The 23003-nt window shown below is 41.6% G+C and overlaps 1 protein-coding gene across 1 annotated transcript in view; it reads left to right on the forward strand.

The window, feature by feature from the left end:
• The window catches only part of LOC149147534 (serine/threonine-protein kinase ATG1b-like), a 208119-nt gene that overhangs the window by 17123 nt on the left and 167993 nt on the right, over positions 1-23003 (forward strand). The window contains exons 2-3 of the mRNA XM_089445382.1: positions 4956-5073; positions 5291-5349. Of these exons, the coding sequence (XP_089301508.1) occupies positions 4956-5073; positions 5291-5349 (177 nt within the window). The remainder of the gene's footprint in view (positions 1-4955; positions 5074-5290; positions 5350-23003) is intronic.

The raw sequence follows: 23003 nt of genomic DNA on the forward strand, positions 1-23003 counted from the left end.
AAAGTTGCCCTAGTCCTGCGACCCAAAACAGAATGCCCTTGCTCCCTAGACCGAGTTTCTATAATCCTCCAAGGAGCTCTTGCGTTGCACTATAGGATTAGGGTTGTCTTCTTCACAATATGACAACTTCTTCCTTGATAGCATATAGGATTAGGGCTGATTGCGTCTTCCTTGATTTAGGTCATGCATAGAGCTGCTAGGGCATCATCTAGGACTGCGTTTAGAGCATCCTCTAGGACATCGTTTACTCCTTAGAGATTATTCTTTCCACTAAAACCCAAAACAAGTGGAGAAGAAGAAATCTCAAGAGAGTTGTGTGTGTAAATGACTTGCAAGGCACTTGTATTTATACCAAAACGTGGAGCACAAGTGGGGGCAGTTTAGTTGCTCGCTGACCTTGACGAATTGTCCCATAACACAAATAAATTCATATCTCCATGAATACTTATCGGAATCAGATGATCTTTAGATCAATCCTACAACTCTTAACGAGAGGAGTCCAAGAAGAATATCAGCTGCCATAAATAAGATGACCCACATGGAGTTTGGCCCTTGTTCCAATTTTAACACTCCCTCTCAACTAGGGAGAACTCCATCTATGGATCCATCTGCCAGATTGTACTATTTCTGCCATCAGTGCCTTGCACTGCTGAACCATGAAGAAGAAGAATTGATCGAGAATGTCTCATACGGTATACCATTCTCTACTGACTTGAAGTCAGTCCCATATGAAGAGAGTGTGTCATACCACTCTTACTGATCCTAGATCAGTTCCAAAAGAGAGTGAGTTATATCACTCTTACTGACCCGATGTCAGTTTCATTGATCCCAAATCAATATCAAAAGAGAGTGTCTCAAAACACTCATATTGACCTGAAATCAGTTTCATTGATCCTAGATCAATATGAAGAGAGAGTGTCTCACGCCACTCATACTGACTCGAAGTCAGTTTCATTGATCCCAAATCAATATGAAGAGAGAGCATCTCAAACCACTCATACTGATTCCAGATTAGTTCCAAGAGAGAGTGAGCTATATCACTCTTATTGACCCGAAGTCAGTTCCAATTGATCCCAGATCAATGTCGGTCACGATGCGTCCATCGGTACTACTATGGTCCCTATCCTCATTTCCCTACTCATTGGCCAAATGAGAGGTACTTCCCATGAGTCCCACATTGCATGGGTAGGATGCCTTGGCAGGAGAACCGCTCATCCTGCCCATAAGTCGCCACGGGGTATCACAGCAGAAGGCTGAACCATTCACCCTGTACACAGTGTGCCACTGGGGGAGGGTGAGTCGCCCTATGGTCGCTTGTCGCTCCAAGAAGTACCCCAAGCTCCCCGGAGCTCCCAGAGCTCAATACAGGACCCTCATACAAGGGTCTCTCAACGACTCCAAGTTGTTCTTGGAAAGTCACAAATTTGACCTTTCACAAGGGCTTCGATAGAAATTTGGTGACCTGCACATCAGTCCCAATGCGATGGAGCCTTCTTGCTCATTGATGTACCATATCCTAGATAAAGTGGTACCTGATGTCTATATGCTTTGAGCGATCATAACACACGAGATTCCTCAATAGTCGAATCCCCCTCTGGTTGTCACAGAAGATCACGGTGGTATCCATCATGTGTGAGACAACGCACTGAAGAGCTTCCTCAACCAGGGAACTTCACACGAGGTCATACTCATAGCTATGTATTTGGTCTCAGCGGTGCTTAAAGCAATCGATCTCTGCTTCATGCGCATCTAGGATATTGAAGCAGAACCCAAAGAGAACCAACACTCAGAATTGCTCTTGCGATCCTTCACACTGCCTGCCTAGTCAGCATTTGAATAATCATGCAACTTCACATTTCCGGCAGTGTATCTCAATCCATGAGAGATTGTGCCCCGAAGATATCTCAGAAGATTCTTGGCACCAATCCAGTGAGGCTCAACCATATATGAGCTCAACATGCTAACTGCAAAACATATATCCGGATGGGAGTTCACCAAGAACATCAATGCTAGAATGAGTTTATGAAACTCAGAGGCATTTCCCAAATCAGGTCTGGCATCACTACCACATAACTTTTGAAAGTTAAGATCCATTGAGGTAGTCACGGGCTTGCAGTTCATCATTTCAAATCCAGAATCCAACTCCCTCTTACTTTTGCAAATGAGAGGGTCTGTACCTGTTAGAAAGAGGTTGTCCTCAGAAGGTGCCAGTATGAGAGGTCTATCGTCCACAACCTTCAAGCAATGGTTTTGGATCAACATCACTCCTAGTGAATCTCAGCTTCATTAGACAGTTATCAATCCTCTCATATCAAGCTCGGGGTGTTTTGCTTCAAGCCATAAAGGGCTTTCTTCCACCTGCATACGTGAGATTCCCGATCATGAATCTCAAACCCCTCGGGTTGTTTCGAACCTGTGGACCTGTTACATGAGGGGAATGGTCCCCTTGTAAGATTTTCCTTTTGTACATCTCGGACATGTACCTTCATGCTCTTCTTGAATTCAGGCATCCTTGTCATCATCTGACTCACATTGGGTGGGGCCCCATAATAAGCAGACCTCCGATGCTATAGACGAGATGTGTCAACTGACATGGTCCCCAATGGACTTCCTGCAGTTTGATACAAACTGCCAATCTTGAACTCAAGGGTAAAAGCATCTTTGAAAATACTATTTTCAAACACGTACCTTTCCATCGACGAATGCCACCTTGAAACCTTTGATTTCCATTGCCGCAATGGACATCAGGTTCTTCTTGCGATCAGGTACATAAAGAGCTTCTTTTAAATGAATCGAGTTACCCTCATTCAATTGAGAGGTAACATTCCCTACACCCTTTCCGGGATAGGTGGCATTGACTCCAAGTATAGTCCCATGATTGTTTCCATCTCTACCAAGTTAGAGAGAGCACCCTTCTATCCGATGAAGTGCCTTGAAGCACTACAATCAATAAGCCAGATTCCCAACCCTTCTATCCGATGAAGTGCCTTGAAGCACTACAATCAATAAGCCAGATTCCCAAAGAGTCTGAAGGAGAGGGCCAATATAAGATAACGCTTCTTTATCTTATCAAAAACAACATTTGATTCTTCATACCTGGGGTTCGTTGCTTTCTTTGAAGAGTCGGCTATTTCCTTGATGACTTGCATTACCTGTCATTCCTTCGATCATTGAAGATGTCCCTGGAATGATTGTTATCATCATCAAGTAATGTGTCCTACCATTCAGAAACTCTTTCGCATAATGGCCGAACTTATTGCAAGCAAGGCATCTGCCTTTCCTTCTACCCTTAGATCCAGACTTCCCATTGAAGTGATCTTTAGGTAGGCCATCAGAAGCTTCCACTGCGCCATTCTGATAATATTCTCTGCTTCGATTTCATCCTTGGTGAATTTGAAGAGGGATGAGGAACTCATTGAGTCTTTTGTCCTCTCCCAACTGTCTTCGGTGATTGCTCTTTTCACTCTCGCTTGGGCTTTGTCTTCACCTTACCTTTGATACCATGTTAATTTTAGGTATGTTCTATGCTTAGAGCAGTCTATTTCAATTTTCACAGTTAGCTCAATATCTTTTCCTGATTAGCAATCACATCAGCATAATAGTAAATTGCAGATAGAACATAAACATAAATCGTAGAAGACAAGCCAAGACAAGAGGACACAAGATGTGGCGCTAGCCAGGGACAAACTCCAATGGGGGGAAACCCTTTATCAATTCTTCTTATATGTTCTTCAATAGTTCAGCAGAGCGAGAGAGAGATAGTACATATACAACATAAGTCAACACTTTGACTTATCTAAATAAGAGCATAGATCATTTCTAAGAAGATGATACATGAGGTAGCTGAACTCAGTTGAAGACATGCTGCTTCAATTGATTCTCCAAGGTGACTCCATCACCATGCTGCACCTCATCATCATGCTGCACCATGCTGCGCCCATCATCACTTTGCTGCATCTCATCATGCTTCACTAATCATGATTGTACCCATCACTGTACTGCTGCACTAAGCTGAGATCTTCATTGCTCTATGCTGCACTCGAATGCATGCTGCAATACCTCATCATCTTGCTACTGTATGCATTCTCGCTGCTGCTATATGCCCATCATTACCATGCTGTCCCATTTCTGCACCAATGTCCAGCAACACAGATCTACACCATGCTGCACCTTCACTACTACTGTGTGCACTATGCTGCACTGTACATCATGTTATGCATTGCTGCTCCTATGTGCACTATGCTGCACTGTACAAAATGTACTCATTGCTGCTCCAAGTCTGTTGTTATGTTGTTGTTAAGACTGTGATTGGTTAGGGCTTCGTAGCTTGCTGCACTAGCCCTTAACCAATCACCGAAACTGCACCCAATCACTGCGACATTGTTATGTTGTTAGTTATATATTTTTTCAAGGAAATAATTTCACCCAACCCTTGTCACTTTAAGAGAAAAATGGGTGTGCTAGTATCAGTCCAGCCCTCTTGGAGCTTTCCCCTTTCTTCCCTGGAATTTCCATATGGAAGGCAGATTGAATGCCAGCAGCAGATGTAGCTGGTAACCCGAAAGGGCCCATGATTTTTGATCCTGAAACCTGTGTGGACTGGGTACAAGAGCATGTACCAATTGAGCTAACACCTGGGGCTAACAACTATAACCTGCATGGGTAAACCGAAGGGATAATCCCAACATTCGTGGATGGCATCCCTAGTACAGTTGTATGGTAATCTAGTGCACCTAACTCAGTGTGATTTGTATTGGGCACCTTCTAACATTCCCAGCAACATTGGCGACAGCCAGTTGAGCTAACCCTTTGGGCTAAAGTTAGTTCTATACTTCTGTATAAACTCCATGAGCTTATTTTGTTGTCATCAGAATGCTGTGTTCTATGAACATATCTGGCTATATCTTATTGACTGCCACTTATGGTGTGAAATTGTATTTTGGCTTCTATTGCAGGCCACAGGCAGAATATATCTTGTTTTAGAGTACTGTACTGGCGGTGATCTGTCTACATATATACACCGCCATGGGAGGGTTTCACAAGCTACTGCGAGACATTTTATGCGTCAACTTGGTAAGTTTTTTCCATCACTGTAATCCCAATATTAATATGTACACCAGATTCTGTATCATAGGGGCATTGAACATCAGTCTTTTATCTTTACAATTATGATCTTTCTATTTCATTCCAATCTTGATCACATGTTTCCAAGTTCAAATTTTTATATTTGAACTGTTATGCAAACTTCCAATATTCTGACATTGGCCATTGTTTTTCTCATTGATATCAGCTGCTGGTTTGCGAGTGCTTCGTGAAAACAATCTCATACACAGGGATCTCAAGCCACAGGTTGTTTATGCTATACTCTGTAGTCTCATTTTCACAGGATACTCGCAATTTCCCCACTTCAACCTCTTTCTTTTATGTTGTGAAGACAAGTTCATTATTTTTTGTTCTAGATAAGTTTTTTTCATGTTTTTTCTTCTTGTTGCTTGGTCTCTATGATATCTTCAGGCATCATAAAGGTAGCCTTCTTCAGTCTAGCGCAGTCTTTTGCTGCAACAAACTACAATCTGCAAATAATGCTGACTGCACAAGGAAAGCCCTCTTTTGTTTAATATATTCAGAGCACTTCTAATCTAAAAACAAGGTGCTTACATTTTCAAAGATGAAAATGGACTGTATATTTTTATTGGACTACAGTACAAGTGAGTTTCTAATTGACAGAATACAAGGTTCCATGTCACACACAAACCTTACCGGATCCTAGATCCATTCTGGTCCTCCAAGCCCTAAAATTTGTTGCACCTTCCAGCCTATCTTCAGGCTTCATAGAGGGATCCATCTAGTCAAGGATCTGGTCACAGAGCAGATTGCAGAATAGGTTTACTTAAGGGGTGATCTCAATGGTCTTTCTTCCCCAAGTCTCTAATACCATGTTGATTTTTAGTGCTAATTAGACAAACACAATTTTCTGCAACTGATAATTACTTTCAATGATATATGATATTACTTTAGGACACCTCAGAACATCATTAGGCAATTACACTCTGAAAATTCTACTGTAAATGCTACGGAAACAGTAAAGATCACAGTGGAATTGCCATGCACAATAGACACCAAAATTTGGCCTTGGGAAATCCAAACTCGGGAGAAAACCCAGCAATCTTTTCTAGGAGAAATTGTTCAGTTCAGGAAAAGTACAATCTGATATTTACAAGTAAAACTTGGTCAACCAAGAGAAAAAAATACAGCACTGGTCAAACTTGGTCAAACAGGCTAAAATTCGGCATTCTGCAACAGCATATCAGCTCGGTCAAACTGCCCAGAAATTTTTGGTCAAACAATGTGGCCCACATGTGGGAGGTCAAACTCGGTCAACTGCCAGTCAAACAGATCACAGAGCAGCTCGGTCAACACAGGTCAAAGAGACCTTAGAAACTCTGTCAACGCTGGTCAAAAACAGATCTCAGAAAGTCTCGGTCAATGCTGGTTAAAAACAGATCTCAGAAAGTCTCGGTCAATGTTGGTCAAATTTTGGCACTCTCAGAATTTTGGCTCCTTAGAAACTTCGGCCTTTTCCTCAGATTGCTTCCCACGTGTGAGAGAGAGAAATATGTGAGTGATAAGTGAGAGAAAATGAAAGTTCAAGTGTCTTTCTGTAGTGATTTTAGGGTGCCCAACTGGCACGCCTCTTTGCTGGGCCAACCTGAACTTTTGGGACTGACTCGAGCAAATTAAATTAAATTAAATTTTCTTTCATGAGCTGACTGGTGTAGCTGGGGAATACCTCCCTCTACTACCCAAAATCTACACCTGGCACATTCTTTTGCTAGCTTAGCCTGTACTAACTCCTTTTTGCTTTTATAGGAGGGGGGATTTATTCTTTCCTCTAGCTACCTGTGCCCATGAGTTAATATGTGTTTCTGTTTCATGTCGAAATTTGGCCTGCTGAGATTTGATCTCCTCCTGTTTGTTTTTAAGGTTGAGAAATTTCGCATGCAAGGCTTTGCTAGAGGGGCTATGGAGAGCACCTTGTATCTTGCTTTCAGCTTTGTTTGCAAAATGTTCTCCACCTCCAATTTTGCTACTTTGTTGGTAAGTTCACATACCTCTGCTCGCAAGGCTAAGTTTGATGACTCCAATCATTCTAATGTCTTGATTAGGGCATGAATAATGTTATTGCTACTTTGTGGATTGAATTTTCGGATTCTAATGATTGTCTTGATGTTGGTGTCATCTCCAATTAATGGGTCTGGCATTCCAATCGCAGGGGAAGAGTCTATTCTTGCTTGTAACAAAGGAGACAGCTGGATAACCTGCAACAAGGTTATCAATGTGGGCTAATGAGGTGAGTCCCCATAGTTATTGGGGATGCCTGACAAATTGCCTTAGATTGTTGACTTTCTGGCAGTAATGAAGCTACTTGCTAATAGTAGGAGATCAAGTTGGTACAGAATGCGAGCCAAGAAGTTACAAGGCTAAGTATAGGGTCAGGAAACCATTTGAATTAGGCACATTGGAGCTAGACAAACTTTAGAGTTTGAAGTCATGTAGGGAAAACTCAAGCAAAATACTACTCAATTTACCACAACATGGGGGTCGTAAGCTAGATTGTGGCTAACTACGAACACTGGTGCTGTCGAAATGATTGTTGAATGGTTCTGGTTCTTGAACAGTGGCAATGGCTCAGATTTGTGCAATGGAGAGACACCTAGATTTGTGCCTCGAACTCATGGCTCGATGGAGATTAGGCGACATGCCGTTTGACGTTGACTCATCACGATTTGAACCTTGGCTCAAAGCTCACATGAATCTTAGTTTACCTTTGCCATTGCATGTGTCGACGAGGATGACATGGGAGGATTGGCAAGAGCTTGCGGGTAGAGGAGGGCTCAGGATGCAGAGGGCTTGTGAACAAAGGAGGACTGCTCACCAGTCACGATTAAGGGTGTGGACAGATGTGTTGATTTTTGGTAGCATCGCATGTGCTCTAAGTCTCAAATTTTGTAGGAAGGCTTGGGCACATGTATTCCAAAGAACCTAGAAAGCGTTTTGGGAAATTCCACCTGGAGACAGTTTTTATTAAAATAATTAATTATTTTTAATGGGACCCTAAGTCTAAACTTACGAAAATTAATTAATGGGTATTAATCTAACTGTGGGTGTAACTTTTAGAAGAAGACGAGGATTAAGCAAAAATGATCTTAGCCATTGATTAGCTTCTAATCTGGGCCGTTGAATGTCAATGAGAAGATTATTTAAGGAGGCTTGAGGGTCATTTGGAAGACACACAGAGTTTAGAAGATCGAATTTCTGAAGCAGAGTAGCAGTCGAAAGAGAAATTCGAAGTGACCTTTTGTAGAGAAGGGCAGAGGGAGTTTTGGGTGGAGGATCTTCTTCGGAGCCAAGGATACTCAGCAGAGAGGCAAAGATACACACAAAGGAGGAGCACAGGGAGGTGGGCTGGAAAAGGTTTCTGAAGGTAGATTGATTCTCAGTTGAGCTGACGCAGGGCTGAGACTTGCAGTGTAGAGTGAGGTAATCTCACCAGTTTCTTCTGCTAAGTGATCTTCTCTGTAACTGGATTGCCGGGAAGGCATGCAGTAGTTGTATTAAGAAATACTTCAGCTTAATAATAAAAACCCTCAAATCTGCTGCACCGGTTTTCCTGCATTGGGTTTTTCTGGGGACATTTGTCCAATTTCTTCTTTCGGGATATAATTTAATTGGTGTAAGCTGCAGTGTATGTATTTCAATATTTGTCGTAGGAAACTGTAAATAACTTGTTTATGTAAATCTAACAAGTAGGAGAAATATCATCAATGCTACAGCAAGAATTCCTGGGTTTAAGGAATTTTCACAAGATGTAGTCGTGTTCAAGGGATTGTCGTTGTGCGTAGACTATCAAGGGACAAAGGTGGAGATGGTCAAGATTTGTGACTAGCTTAAAGGAAGGTTTCATGGCTTTGCCTCTGAATACAGTACATAGACAAGGGAGAATATTACAAGATTTGAAGATATATATTGGAGTGTTTGCATTAGATTTTCTAGGTTCAGTTTTTAGTGAATTCACATTAATTACTAAAAAGTATCATTAGAAGGTATTCACATTGGCACTTGTGATGTAGAGTTAAGTGGGTGCTATGGCCACAAATTGAATTGAATAGTGGATTTTTGTTATATAGGTGAGGTAAAAGGTTATGCTTTAGAGTTTGTTATAGAATATTATTAGTCTTTGTTCTCAATTTTCTTATGAACGTACCAAATGGAAGATTGGTAAAAGATACTTTGGTGTGGATAAATTTGTTCATTGTGGAACGAGGTATGTTTCCTAGATTTGTTGAGATGGAAGTGTAGGCCCTCTGTTTTTTTCTTAAGGGTGGGGGGGTGGTGGGGATGGAATGGGAGGAGGATCTAGTGGTGAAGTCAGTGTCATAAGATGCTTGAAGCATTGGTGATGGTAAAAGCAATAGACTCTGAAAGAGAATGATAGAGGTGACAACAAAGACACATAGAGATTTAGAGAACTAGTGGCAAGAAGAGATGGAAAGGATCTATACCAGTCAAGATCATTGACTAGAGAGGTTCTTGAATTGCATCCATTGTGTGAAATGATGTAGAGGATAAGAGAAATAAAGGAAGGAGACCTTGAAAGTGAAGTTCAAGACATTGTGGTGTTGCAAAGAGGGAGGGAGTTCACAAAGGTGGAAAGAAATTTTGAAGGAATGAGGTGACAATTGCATGATGACGTGGGGGATGTAGATACTTGAACTACTTGTGCAAAGATGTTGGTTGAGTCCCCCAACCCAAGTGTTATTGCAAATTGGTGGAAGCGTAGAACCAAGAAGAGGTTTTGAAGATGCTTTTGAGTTTGCACCTTTCTGGTACCCTAACCCTATGGATTTCCATACTTTTAAAGACATAGATTCATATGGTAGTGAAGCCAGCCCAACTTATGTCCTACCGCCTATACCTTTTGATGATTATCAAGAGATTGTGATTGTTGTTTTACAGAGAACAAGTGTGTGGTTGATTAATAGTTCTAGTAACACTATAATAATGGCTCTAAAATATGCTAATGCGACCTATGAATGGAATAAGAAGTAGTTTTTAGTATTATCTAGTTCCATAAATGTTGCCACATGAGTAGTGTCGATGATACAACTAGGATACTAGGGGTTTGTGTTGGTACAAAATCATCAAAGAATGGAGATAATTTAGTTGAATGATTCATTTATGTAGCTGACTTTGTTCCACAATATAGGTGATGAAGATGCAAGGTAGCACTAGCTCCTTTGTGACTCTATTTGGAATGCGAGGAGAAAATTGGATGCTATTTGGTTGGTGGAATTCCAAACAATGTTGTAGGAAGAGCGTTGCTATAGCGCATGAAGTGTACATAGATCTCTCTAGTGTTGCATGATGTGATTTTAGTTTAGCTAAGGGGTAGATAATGTGAAGGATTTTAGAAGTCAAAGTTAGAATAACAGAGCATTGCAAAATTGAAGGACATTAAGAAAAAAATGGGGGAGATTGTTTGGGATTATGACCAGTGGTTTTGAGATTTGATGAATTGAATGAGGTCAATATTCAAGAAGTACAACATAAAGAATTGTTTATTGGCAAGTTGTTACCACATCTTTGGATGATGTTGCTATAAGAATAGATGTTGACGGAGCAAGAAGCTTTGAAATTCACTATGTGGTTGGATTTTATAGGTGGATTGGTGGAAGCATAAGCTTTTGGGTTGACTCTATAGTGCAGTTCCAATACTAGTTGATTACTTTGTTAGAATTAGACTTAGTTGGCAAAAGTGAAATTAGGTGTGAGAGAGGGGGTATGGTGCATGTTTGTCCAAGATAGAACTTTGCCTATAGAATGATTGCCCAATGACTCAAAGGTATGTTGCAGTAGTGGCTAAGCCATTTGTTGGTAGCATGTGAAGCAATGGATATGTTGGACTTTGCATGATATGTGGGAATTTGAGACATGACCCACATCATTGCCCATTGATGTAGAAGTACAATAGCACCGCGTTGGTAGTACATTGCAACTTTTGTTGGGTAAACACTTTTGCTATCACTACCTAGTATGTTTGTTTATTGAAAACTTAGACTTGTGATATGTTTTCCAAGCGTAAAAATTTGGATATTTGCAAATGGGTGTATAAAACCAAGTATGGCACAAATGGAAGAATTGAGAAACACATGGAGTGTTTGGTGTTGATTTTTGGTAGCATCAGATGTGCTCTAGCCTTGAAATTTGGAGGAGAGGCTAAGGCACATGAAATCTCCAAGACCTAGATATCGTTTTGAAAAATTCCACCCGAATGAGGAGTTATTAAAATAGTTAATATAATTAGACTTAGGAAATTAAAAATATTAATGGGTATTAATAAAGATAAAGGTGAAAAGCTTCTAAGAGACGAGAATTAAATCTGTTTTAATCTTAGCCATTGATTAGGGACTTAATCTTGGCCGTTGGTTCGTCAATAGGAAAAGTATAAGAGAAGACTTGAGGATCATTTGGAGACACATCGACAAATACTTAGTATCTTTAGGAAAATCGATTCTCAAGTAAAGGAGATCGATTTCAGAGGGAGAGTTGCAGGGTGGAGGAAGAAGAGGGCATTAACAGCAGATAGTGACTGAGGAAGAGGTGATGCAGGGACAGTGGGAGACAACATAGAGAGAGACACAGTCCAGAGGAGAGACACAACCCTCATGCAGGCTGACGCAGAGGGATGCAGAGCCACTCAGGGCCACGCAGAGTGACGCAAAGGGTACACGAGTCGGAGCAGGGTCTCCAAATTGTTAGAAAGTCTCAAAGGGAAAGTCTCAGGTGTTTTCTTCCAGTTTCTCTGTAAAATCATTCCTTGTAAAAGCAATTGCTGCTGAAGATTAATAAAGCCCTCATCTGTTGCACCGGTTTTCCCACATTCGGTTTTTCCAGGGACAATTGTCCTAAAACAACTGCGTTGATGTGATTGGTTCTTGTGCATGTATTTTTATTTGGGTAATTGTGTGATAACTGCAGTAGAATTTATTTTAATATTTGCTGAAGGAATTTCGTAAATAAACTATTGTGAATAATAAGTAGGTGAAATAAATCAGTTCTGTAGTAGAATTTCAGTTTAGAAATTTTCACATGGTATTAGAACAGAGATCCTGCAACAGGAGAGGAAAATCGACTATGAGTCTAGAGCATGATGCAGAGGCATCCACTTAAGGGGACTCGCGCAGATTCCCAGAAGCATGCACAAGGGATATGAATTACAATTATTCTATGTTAGCTTCCAGATTGGAAGAAGAAGTCGCTTGCTTAGCAATCTCTGCCTCCTTTGAGGTTTTGGTATATAGACAGTGGAGCTTCTTGTTATATGATAGGAACTCGAGAATGTTTTACAAATTATCAAGAAGAAAGAATGAATTTTCAGAGCACCGTGGGAAGTAAGGCAAAGTGTACTCTAGTAGGAAGAGATACTGTGGTCTTTCAAACTGAAGCAAGAGAGCGGCTTTGAGCAACCAAGGTGCTGCATGTGCCAGGATTGGAGATGAACTTACTCTCTGTATCTCAACTTCAAAACAAGGGCTATGGCGTTTTCTTCATTAAGGAGAAAGTATATGTCAAACACTCGAGTTGGAAAAAGAAGGCCCAAATTGGAATCAAAAGTAACAGGTTGTATTGGTTGCAACTAGAATCACCAATGGCACTGATAGGCAGTGATGGAGACAAAGATTTGAATGAAATATGGCACACGAGGATGGGACACTTACGCCATGGGGCTCTAAGAATTCTCAGGAAAACAGTATCAGGAGTTCCAGAACTAAGTACCAAACGAGATGATGTATGCAAAGGGTGTGCTCTGGGCATGTATGCCAAAGCAACATTTTCCAAAAGTAACAATAGGGCTAAGAGTGTGCTAGGATTGATACACTCAGATTTTTGTGGACCGATGTTCACAAAATCTCTTAGTCGTGCTGAATACTTCTCCACCTTCATCGATGACCTTTCTAGAAAGACTTGGATCTACTTTTTGAAAACCAAGGATGAGGTTTTTGGTTGATTCAAAGAGTTCAAGGCTCTAGTGGAGAATCTGATAGGAAAGAAGATAAAAGTGTTGCACTCAGAAAATTGTGGAGAGTATGTTGACAAGGACTTCACCGATTTTTTGCGCCAAGGATAGCTCCCTACAATTCGGAGCAGAATGGAGTAGCAGAAAGGAAAAACATGACTATTCTGGAAGCAACTAGGGCAATGCTGTATGATCAAGATATGCCTAAATTTCTATGTGCAGAAGCATGCAACACGACAGTTTATGTCCAGAACAAGGCTCCACATAGGGCATTGGGAAAAATCACTTAGGAGAAGTCAGTCATTTCAGAATATTTGGGAGTTTAGCATATTGCCGTATTCCCGAAGAAAAGAAAAAGAAATTAGATCAAATTGCTAAGAAATGATATCTTGTGGGATATAGCGAGAATGCTAAGGCATATAGAGTCTATTTTCTAGGGAGTAGGAAGGTAGTAGTTCGGCGGGATGTAAAGTTCATGGAGGACAGAGCTTTCAGGAAATCCCGAGAAATGCCTTTTGAGGTGCAGTCGAAAGACGAGCTATTGGTCAAACCTCTTTGACTAGCAGAAACTAGTACTAGAAATTCTCTTGAAGACAAAGCTTCAGAAAAGAAGGAATCTCAGGAAGAGGAAGAGCTGATAGATGTGCGTACTATCAGTGGAAGAATGAGCCGGGAACTTCGACGAGATTCTATGGGATGCAGAGGACTTCATTGGTGCACCCAGGAATAATAAAAGGGAGCGAAGATAGCCAAACAGATACCAGGGCTTAGTAGCTCAGGTTGGGGAACCTTCTAGTTTTCAGTAGGCCGTTCAGCATTAAGTATGGGTAAGATGCTATGGTGGAAGAATACAACTCTATAATGGTCAATGATGTCTGAGAAGTGGTACCTAGGCCTCAGGATAGATCAGTGGTAGGTTCGAGATTGATCTACAAGGTCAAATATGCTGCAGACGGTAGTGTGGAGAAATACAAAGCCAGGTTTGTGGCTAAGGGGTATGCTCAGAAGGAAGGGATAGACTACGAAGAAACCTTCGCCCCAGTAGCCAGGTATACTTCTATTAGAACCATGATATCTCTTGCAGCTCAGATGTGGTGGGAGATTTATCAGATGGATTTCAAGACGACATTAGTGAACAAGGTAATAGAAGAGGAAGTATACATTGAATAACTTGAAGGTTTTGAGACACATGAGAAAATTCTCATGTATGTAGATTAAAGAAAGCCTTGTATGGGCTTAAACAGGCACCTAGAGCATGGTACGGTCGAATTGATGGCTACTTGTAGAAGATGGGGTTCGTCAAGAGTGAAGCAGACCCTAATCTCTATTATTTGGTCGTAGAAAATGAGCCTTTAATCCTAGTGTTATATGTGGATGATCTCTTCCTGATAGGATCATCTAGGGTCATCAAAGATTGCAAGGAGAACCTAGCTACAGAATTCGACATGAAGGATTTGGGATAGATGCATTATTTCCTGGGGTTGGAAGTTTGGTAGCAGAAGGGTGAGATCTTCCTTGAACATGGGAGATATGCTATGGAAATCTTGAAGAGATTTAGGATGCAGGACTGTAGACCTATGTCTACTCCAATGATCACCAATTGGAAGAAGATTGATGGATAAAAGGATAAAGACGTTGATACCACCTTGTACAAGCATCTTATAGGGTCCCTGATGTATCTGGTCAATACCAGGCCAAACATTTGTTACGTTGTCAACACCCTCAGTTAGTTCATGGTGGAACCTAAGAGGGCGCACTGGGCAGCAACCAAACTTGTTCTCAGGTATATACAAGGAACAATCGAGCATGGACTAATGTACACCAGAGGCAATGACATTAGGCTGAGTAGGTTCACTGACGCAGATTGGTTGGAAGTTCAGTAGATCGGAAAAGTACAACTGAGAACTGTTTCAACATTGGATCAGCAATGACCTGCTGGTGTAGTAGGAAACAGAAATCTGTCGCTCTAAGCTTAGTTGAAGCAGAATATATGGTAGCTAACACAGCTTCGTGCTAAGGCATATGGCTTAGGAAATTGCTTGCAAATCTATTCAGGAGAAGGATGGAAGTGACCAGGATCATGTGTGATAATCAAAGTTGCATCAAGCTCTTTGAGAATCTAGTATTTCATGATCGGTCGAATCACATTGATATCAGGTATCACTTTGTCAGACACTGTGTCCAACGAGGAGAAATACAGTTGAGGTACACTCCTACAGGAGAATAGGTGGCAGACATGTTGGAAATTCTAAGTTTGACACATTAGAAACCCTCCATGCACTTTACTGATTTATTCCTACCTACTTGTTCTGTTAATTAACAAGTTATTAACCATGTAAATACTGGAAATAAATACAAGTACATGCTCAACACATTACAAATCATCAACTGAAGGAAATAGAAACAAGCACACAAGTGACACTTGTTTTTGGACTAATGTGCTTGGAAAAACCTAATGCGGGAAAGCCGATGCAACTATCTGAGGGTTTGATTTATTAAGCAGTTTCAAAATACAATCTAGGTGCCAAATTCGGCTGACCCAACAGAGAAAAATTTCGACAGTAGAACCTCTCTACTCGGAAGCAGATATTCCGGCTGAAACCTCGGATAAACACTCCGGCAGCTCCATAACTCCAATCTGCCCCACGAAACCCCAATGTTAGCTTTCCTGGCAGTTCCGACTTCTGCTCTCTGCGTCAACTTTCCCGGCTGTTACGGTAGTTCCTGCCTGTTCCGGCTTTTGCCCTCTGCGTCAGCTTTCCTGGTAGTTCTGGCATTTCCCGGCATTCCGGCTTCTGCCTTCTGCGACAGCTTTCCCCGCTGTTCTGGCAGTTCCTGGTAGTTCCGGGTGTTCCCGATAGTTTCGCTTCTGCCCTTTGCGTCAGCTTTCTCGGCTGTTCCGGCAGTTCCGGTGTTCCCGAAAGTTCCGGCTTCTGCCCTCTACGTCAGCTTTCTCGGCTGTTCCGGCAGTTCCGGCTGTTCCTGGTAGTTCCGGCTGTTCCTGGCAGTTCCGGCTTTTGCCCTCTGCATTAGCTTTCCTGACTGTTCCCTCTATGCTACTGCGCTGATCCTCCCAGTGCTATCTCTGCCTCTCTGCTTCTGTATTCACTGCCCCTCAACTGCAACTCTGATCACTCTCTCAACTTTCTTAACAAACCCAGCCCCAGAAAGTCGAAATCTTGATCTCTTGGTGTGTTCTCCAAATGACCCTCAAGCCTCCTCTTATACTTTTCTTGTTGATAGATCAACGGCCGAGATTAAGTCCCTAATCAATGGCTAAGATTAGATCTGGCTTGATACATGACTTTTGGACCATTCTAACACAGTTTTATATTAATTCACATTAATATTTTAATTTCCTTAAGTTTAGATTTAGGGACTCCATTAAAAATATTAATTATTTTAATATCTCCCAAACTGTTTAGAATCTGCCCAAACCCTTTCTGGGTATTGGAGATCTCATGTGCCTTAGCCTCTCCACCAAATTTCGTGGCTAGAGCACATCCGATGCTACCCCAAATCAACAATCCTCACCAAGGCTCTAGGAAGAACAAAGTTTGTTTATTTCAGGGAAAAGATGGGGATGGTAAAGAATCCATTTCAGTAGCAGAAATGGATGTGTCAGGAGTTGCAGTGCAGTAGTTAGTAGTGGCAGTGCTATGGGCAACATGATGCAACATGTTGAGAGGGAGATGTAGTACAGGTGCAACAGTGGTAGTGGCGGTGTCATGGGCAGCGATACAGGAAGTCGTAGTGCAGGGGATGTGAGGCAGTAGGCCAAGCATCAACACAGGTACCGATGCGGAAGATCAGTGTGATGTTTCTATAGTGAAGCATTGCCTAGAGCACATTCTATCAGTGTTCATTTTTGGTAGTGTCGGATGTGCTCTAGCCTTGAAATTTGGAGGAGAGGCTAAGGCACATGAGATCTCCAAGACCCATAAATCGTTTTGAGAAATTCCACCCGGATGAGGAGTTATTAAAATAATTAATATTTTTAATGGGTTCCTAAGTCTAAACTTAGGAAAATAAAAATATTAATGGGTATTAATAAAGATAAGGGTGAGAAGCTTTTAAGAGACGAGGATCAAGTTTGTTTTAATCTTAGCCATTGATTAGGGACTTAATCTCGGCCGTTGATTCGTCAACAGGAAAAGTATAAGAGAAGATTTGAGGATCATTTGGAGACACACCGACAGATACTCAATGTCTCTAGGAAAATCGATTCTCAAGTAAAGGAGATCTTTTTCAGAGGGAGAGTTGCAGGGTGGAGGAAGAGGAGGGCATCAACGACAAGCAGTGATTGAGGAGGTGGTGACGCATGGACAGTGGGAGACAACACAAATAGAGATGCAGTCCAGAGGAGAGACACAACCCTCACGCAGGCTGACGCAGAGCCACTCAGAGCAACGCAGAGACGCAACCCTCATGCAGGCTGACGCAAAGGGACGTAGAGCCACTCAGAGCAACACTGAGCCACACAGAGTGATGCAGAGGTGACACAGCATTGGGAGCAGGGTCTCCAAATTGTCAGAAAGTCTCGGGTGTTTTCTTTCAGTTTCACTGTAAAATCATTCCTTGTAAAAGCAATTGCTGCTGAAGATTAATAAAGCCCTCATCTATTGCACCGGTTTTCCCATGTTGGGTTTTTCCGATGACAATTGTCCAAAAACAATTGTGTTGATGTGATTGGTTCTTGTGCATGTATTTTTCTTGTGGTAATTGTGTGATAACTACAGTAGAATTTATTTTAGTATTTGCTGAAGGGATTTCGTAAATAACTTATTGTGAATAATAAGTAGGTGAAATTAATCAGTTGCTGTAGTAGACTTTCAGTTTTGAAATTTTCACATTTGGTTGCTAAATGTATCTCATAGAAAAAAGGCATTGACTATTTGAAGACATTTGCTCTAGGTTCTCATATGTCCTCCATATTGTTTATTCTCTCTATTGATGGGATTTCCATTAGATGGATGTTGAAGTACTTTTCTCCATGAGGATCTTCAAGAAGTGATTTTTTTGCAACAACTAGTAGAATCTAGAGATTTTCAACAATGATTTTGTTCTCTTGGTCTAACTTACATGAATCGTGGTTGCAATAAGAATCGATAAAAGAATCCCACCTAGGTGCGACGTTGATGCCAAAAGTAGGAATGTGGGAATCAAAACCTTCATATTGAAAAGCAAAGAAATGAAATTTGAGAAAAACCATATGATATCACAGTACTGTTGATTTTGGTTAGCACCGAATGTGCTCTAGCTATGAAATTTGGTGGAGAGGCCTAAGGCACATGAGATCTCCAAGACCTAGAAATCGTTTGGAGAAATTCCACCTGGATGAAGAAATATTAAAATAATTAATAATTAATATTTTTAATGGATCCCTAAGTCTAAACTTAGGAAAATAAAAATATAAATGTGTATTAATATAAAATGGGTGAGAAAGTTCTAAGTGACGAGGATCAAGCCAATTTTAATCTTAGCAGTTAAATTAGTGACTTAATCTCGACTGTTGAATTGTTAATAGGAAAAGTATAAGAGGAGGCTTGAGGGTCAGTTGGAGATACACCAAGAGAGATCGGTCAGTTCAATTTTCCGGGGCGAGGTTGATAAGGAAATTGAGCAAGTGATCAGTTGCAGTGAGGGGTAGTTCGACAGGAGGCCAAAGAATACATAACAGAGAGGCAGTGCAGTGCCGGGAGAGACAACGCATTCCCTAGAAGGGCTGATGCAGAGGCCATAGGAGCTAACGCAAAGGATGCAGAGGGCCGTAGAGTTGACGCAGAAGCTGCAGAAGTTGTAGAGGGCTTCAGAGGTAGCGTTGGGGAGATTCTGTGGGACAAACTAGGAGTAGATCTGTAGATTCTGAGCCGGGATAGGGTGACGCATCTCCTGGAGGAGTGACGCAATTCCTGAGTAGTGCTTGTAGCAACTTTTGCTATCTAGCATATGGAACAACCGGAGTTGCTGTGGGGTTTGATCATTCGGTTGTTGATTTGCCTTAATATCTGTCTCCGGATAGAGGTTCTACTGCTGAGGATATTCTCTATTGGGTGAGCCATTTCTGGCACCCTAGTTGTATTCACGAAATCTGCTCAATAATACAAAACCTCTATACTCTACACCAGTTTTCCTGAATTGTGTTTTTTCGGGGTCGATTGTCCAAAAATGATGGTGTTCCTTGTGTTATTGTCTCAGTTTATTTCAGTTCATGATCTGTATATTTGTGAAGGCTGTAATAGTGTTTATTTCGATGTTTATGCAATTAAATAACTTGTTAATGTAAAGAAGAAATAAGAGATTGTAAACTAGTATTTGCAGTAGGGACTTTTGATGTGTTAGATTCAAGAATTTTCACATGGTATCAGAGGGATTGCTGATCATAGACCACTGCCGACACCAACCAAGAAATCTAGAGAATTTGCAGTAGAAAAACAACTGTCCCGAGTGACAACGTTGTTCCAGAGCCAGAGACGCAGAAGGAGGAGTGACGTAGTGCAGAGAAGGTGACGCAGAGGCTCACGCAGTGCCTGTGTCAGCACTCTAACCCAGGTGAAAGTGACGCAGTAGCTGCATTAGCTGTCCAGGCCAATGCAGAGGCAGAGGGGAGTAGATCAGGCTTATGCAGTGTCAAGTCATCTTTCTGAGTCAGGAAGGATTGACGCAATGGCCAAGAGGAGCTGATCCAACTCTCACTGTGATTGCGTAGAGCCAAATGGGCTCAAATTCTTCAGTTGTCGGGGCTAAGGGGGTTGAGCAAATTTCGATTTGAGGAGCTGGTGGGATGCTGTTTTTGTCAGTGCAAAACAATGTCCAAGGAGACTGAACCAAGGTAGAGGGAAACACTACCTCGATAGATTTCTAGCAAAGAACTCTAGATTCGGGTTGTAGCGGCAAAGGAGGATTGGAGAGGAGTGGTTCGATAGTTGGTCGGAGGATTTCCGAGAGGGAAATCAGGACTCAGAGGGAGTCTAGAGAAGAGGAGCAGAGATGGCAGTGAATGGATTGAGGGATCAGGACAGATTGGACGGGGCTTCCAATTTTGTCATCTGGAAGGCTAGGATCCTGGCAATCCTGGATAAACATCACATCACGGACTATGCCTTGAGAACAGTGGTTGTCCCAGTTGACCTTGATGCGAATGAGAAGTATGAGGAGGCCCAAGCGAGGGCAAAATGCATGATCCTAGACAGGGTCAAGGGTCATGTAATACCACATATTGCTGAGAAGAACACAGCAAGGGAGATGTGGTAGACCCTGACCACCTTATACCAGGGCTTTTCCGTGCACTGGAAGATATTATTGGAAAATCAACTGAGGTCATCATATCAGATGCAGAAAGGAGAGGAGATAGATCCCTTTCTTCTCAGGTTGCAAGGGATTCACGACCAACTTACTTCCATGGGGTCTACACTGGATCCAAAGTTCATGGCCAGGACTGCCCTGAATGCAGTCTCCGAGGAATGTGAGACATTTGTCCAAAGCATTTTAGGCAGAGCAAATTTCCCCAATTGGGAGGAGATGTGGGCAACTCTTCAACAGGAAGAGTTCATGAGATTGACCAAGGCAGGGAGTAGGCATAAGGGAGTTCGAATCAAGGAGGAAGAGGAGGATGCAACTCTCGCATCAACGGGACAGCAGGGGATTCAGAAGTGGAAGAAGAAAGACATGTCCAAGGTCAATTGCTCCAACTATGGGGAGTTGGGACATTATGCATCTCAGTGCCGGGGGAAGAAAGGCAATGGAGAAGCTTCTGACTCAAAGGCTGCTCCAGCAAAGGCAGAGAAGGATGTCGAGACTAATGACAATTGTGCCATTAGTGCTCATGCATCTTTAGAGAAGAGGTGGGGAGACATAGAGCTGTAGTCAAGGGGACTACAGAACAGGGGGCATGATCCTTGAGGTACCCAAACTATTGGATCACATCTGGTTACGGGAGCCCTTAAAGACAGTAGCATGATGACAGGTGTCGGGTGGAGCAAGGTGTGATGGAGCAACAAGGCGGTGTTAGATTGCATAAATCTGTAGCAGCGCTGTGGAGTTTACAGCAGTGCGAGAGGCACAGAAAAGGTTGCGGCAACGCAGTGGCAACAGAGGGAGCATAGGATAACAACAGAGGTAGCTCCAACATCACGAGGCTTCCACACTGACTAGGATGTCAGTGTTTGGGTGAAGTCAGTTACTTCTCGGTAACTGAGTTGCGGTGCAACAGTTAGCAGTGGCAGTGCTATGGGCAACATGAGGCAACATTTTGAGAGGGAGCTGCAATACAAATGTAGCAGTGGCCGTGTCATGGGCAACAATACATGAAGTAGCAATGCAGTGGATGTGGGGCAGCAGGCCAAGCATCAACACAAAGGACCAATGCAGAGGATTAGTGTGATGCTTCCATGGTGAAGCATTGCTAGAGCACATTCCTCGCTATGAGGGAGTGTTGATTTTGGGTAGCACAGGATGTGCTCTAGGCATGAAATTTGGTGGAGAGGCTAAGGCACATGAGATCTCCAAGACCCAGAAATTGTTTGGAGAAATTCCACCTGGATGAAGAAATATTAAAATAATTAATATTTTTAATGGGTCATGTTGTTGCACAGAATGTCTAGGCACTGCGACAACAACTCAGATCGGGGGCTGTCACCCTGATCCCCAATATCTCTGTTTAAGCTATCTCCCTACAGTAGGCTAAAGGGGGTAGACCCTATGGAAAAAAGGGATGAAGAAGAACTAGTTGGGAACCAACCAGTTCAGGGGACACATTGCGACGATCAAGTAGTTGATTAAGATTTAGCAAGACTTAGAATTTGATTAGATTTTAAACGATTGATACCAGTGCTTTATGGAGTCAACGATTTTGCTAGGGAAATTAAGATCAAGTAATCGATTAACAACTGCTGCTTAGATGAATGACTATCTTATATGAAATGCAAATCCTGAAACTAATGTGAGATGCAAGAATCTTGGTTAATTTTAGTTAAATGCCTATTTAGATTGTGAATCCTTCAATCCTTTCTGTGTTGAGCCTGATTTCGTAGTAATTAATAAAAAGAATATTAGGACAAGCACACTAAGGTGTGAGTAACGATACCTTTTCTGAACTTCTAACATACCTGGTGCCTCTAGTGCTGCAGAGAACTGTGGTTCTGACGACTGCAAGGTCATTGTTTTAAGTACTATTAAAACAGGATTTTCAAGAAAAGACGGGTGGAGATCTATCTGTCTATCGACCAAGTTTATGCTTGGAAGTAAATTTTATCTATGCAAAGTTAACTTATATGCAAATGCACGAGATGATGAGAAGATGAGATGAAGTTAGATTCAAGGATGAAAAGATGCTTATGTCGCAGAAACTTCCAATACCCAAATGAAATGTTCGCTTTATTAAATGAAGACTCAGAATTAAATCCCTGAAGATATTACAATTAAAAGACAAGCTTATTTCAAATCTTTCTGATACACTGATAGCTCAAAGAGAACAAAAAATTCTTTGCAATTAATATCAACAAATGCTCAATAAATACTTAGTTTATGAAACAAAAGATATGCATTTTATCACAATTCCATGACAAAGTACTTAATTTTCAGAAATTAGTTTTTAGGACAGCAGTAAGAAAATTTTATGACAGCAGCAATATGACAATGAAAACAGTAAGCTATCAATGATATCTTTAGGCCAAAAATTTACCAAAAAGTTTCCAAACTTGTCCACATGAATTATAATTTTTTTTTTGCCTGTTATGATGTGATTTCCAGAATTATATCAGATCTGATATACTTATTACAGCCAGCAATTAAAACATGAAATAAGCTTAATGATGAATGCCCAACTCAAGAAATTAATTCCTTAATGTATTAGACAACTTAGGCACTGATTTTAGGCTAACTCACATGAAATTTTGCCACTGTTATATTTCAGACTTCAGAAATA

The sequence above is a fragment of the Pinus tabuliformis genome, chromosome 9 (assembly GCF_031772625.1).
Source record: "Pinus tabuliformis cultivar Carrire ecotype Pingquan chromosome 9, CPIR1, whole genome shotgun sequence".
Lineage (NCBI taxonomy): Eukaryota > Viridiplantae > Streptophyta > Pinopsida > Pinales > Pinaceae > Pinus > Pinus tabuliformis.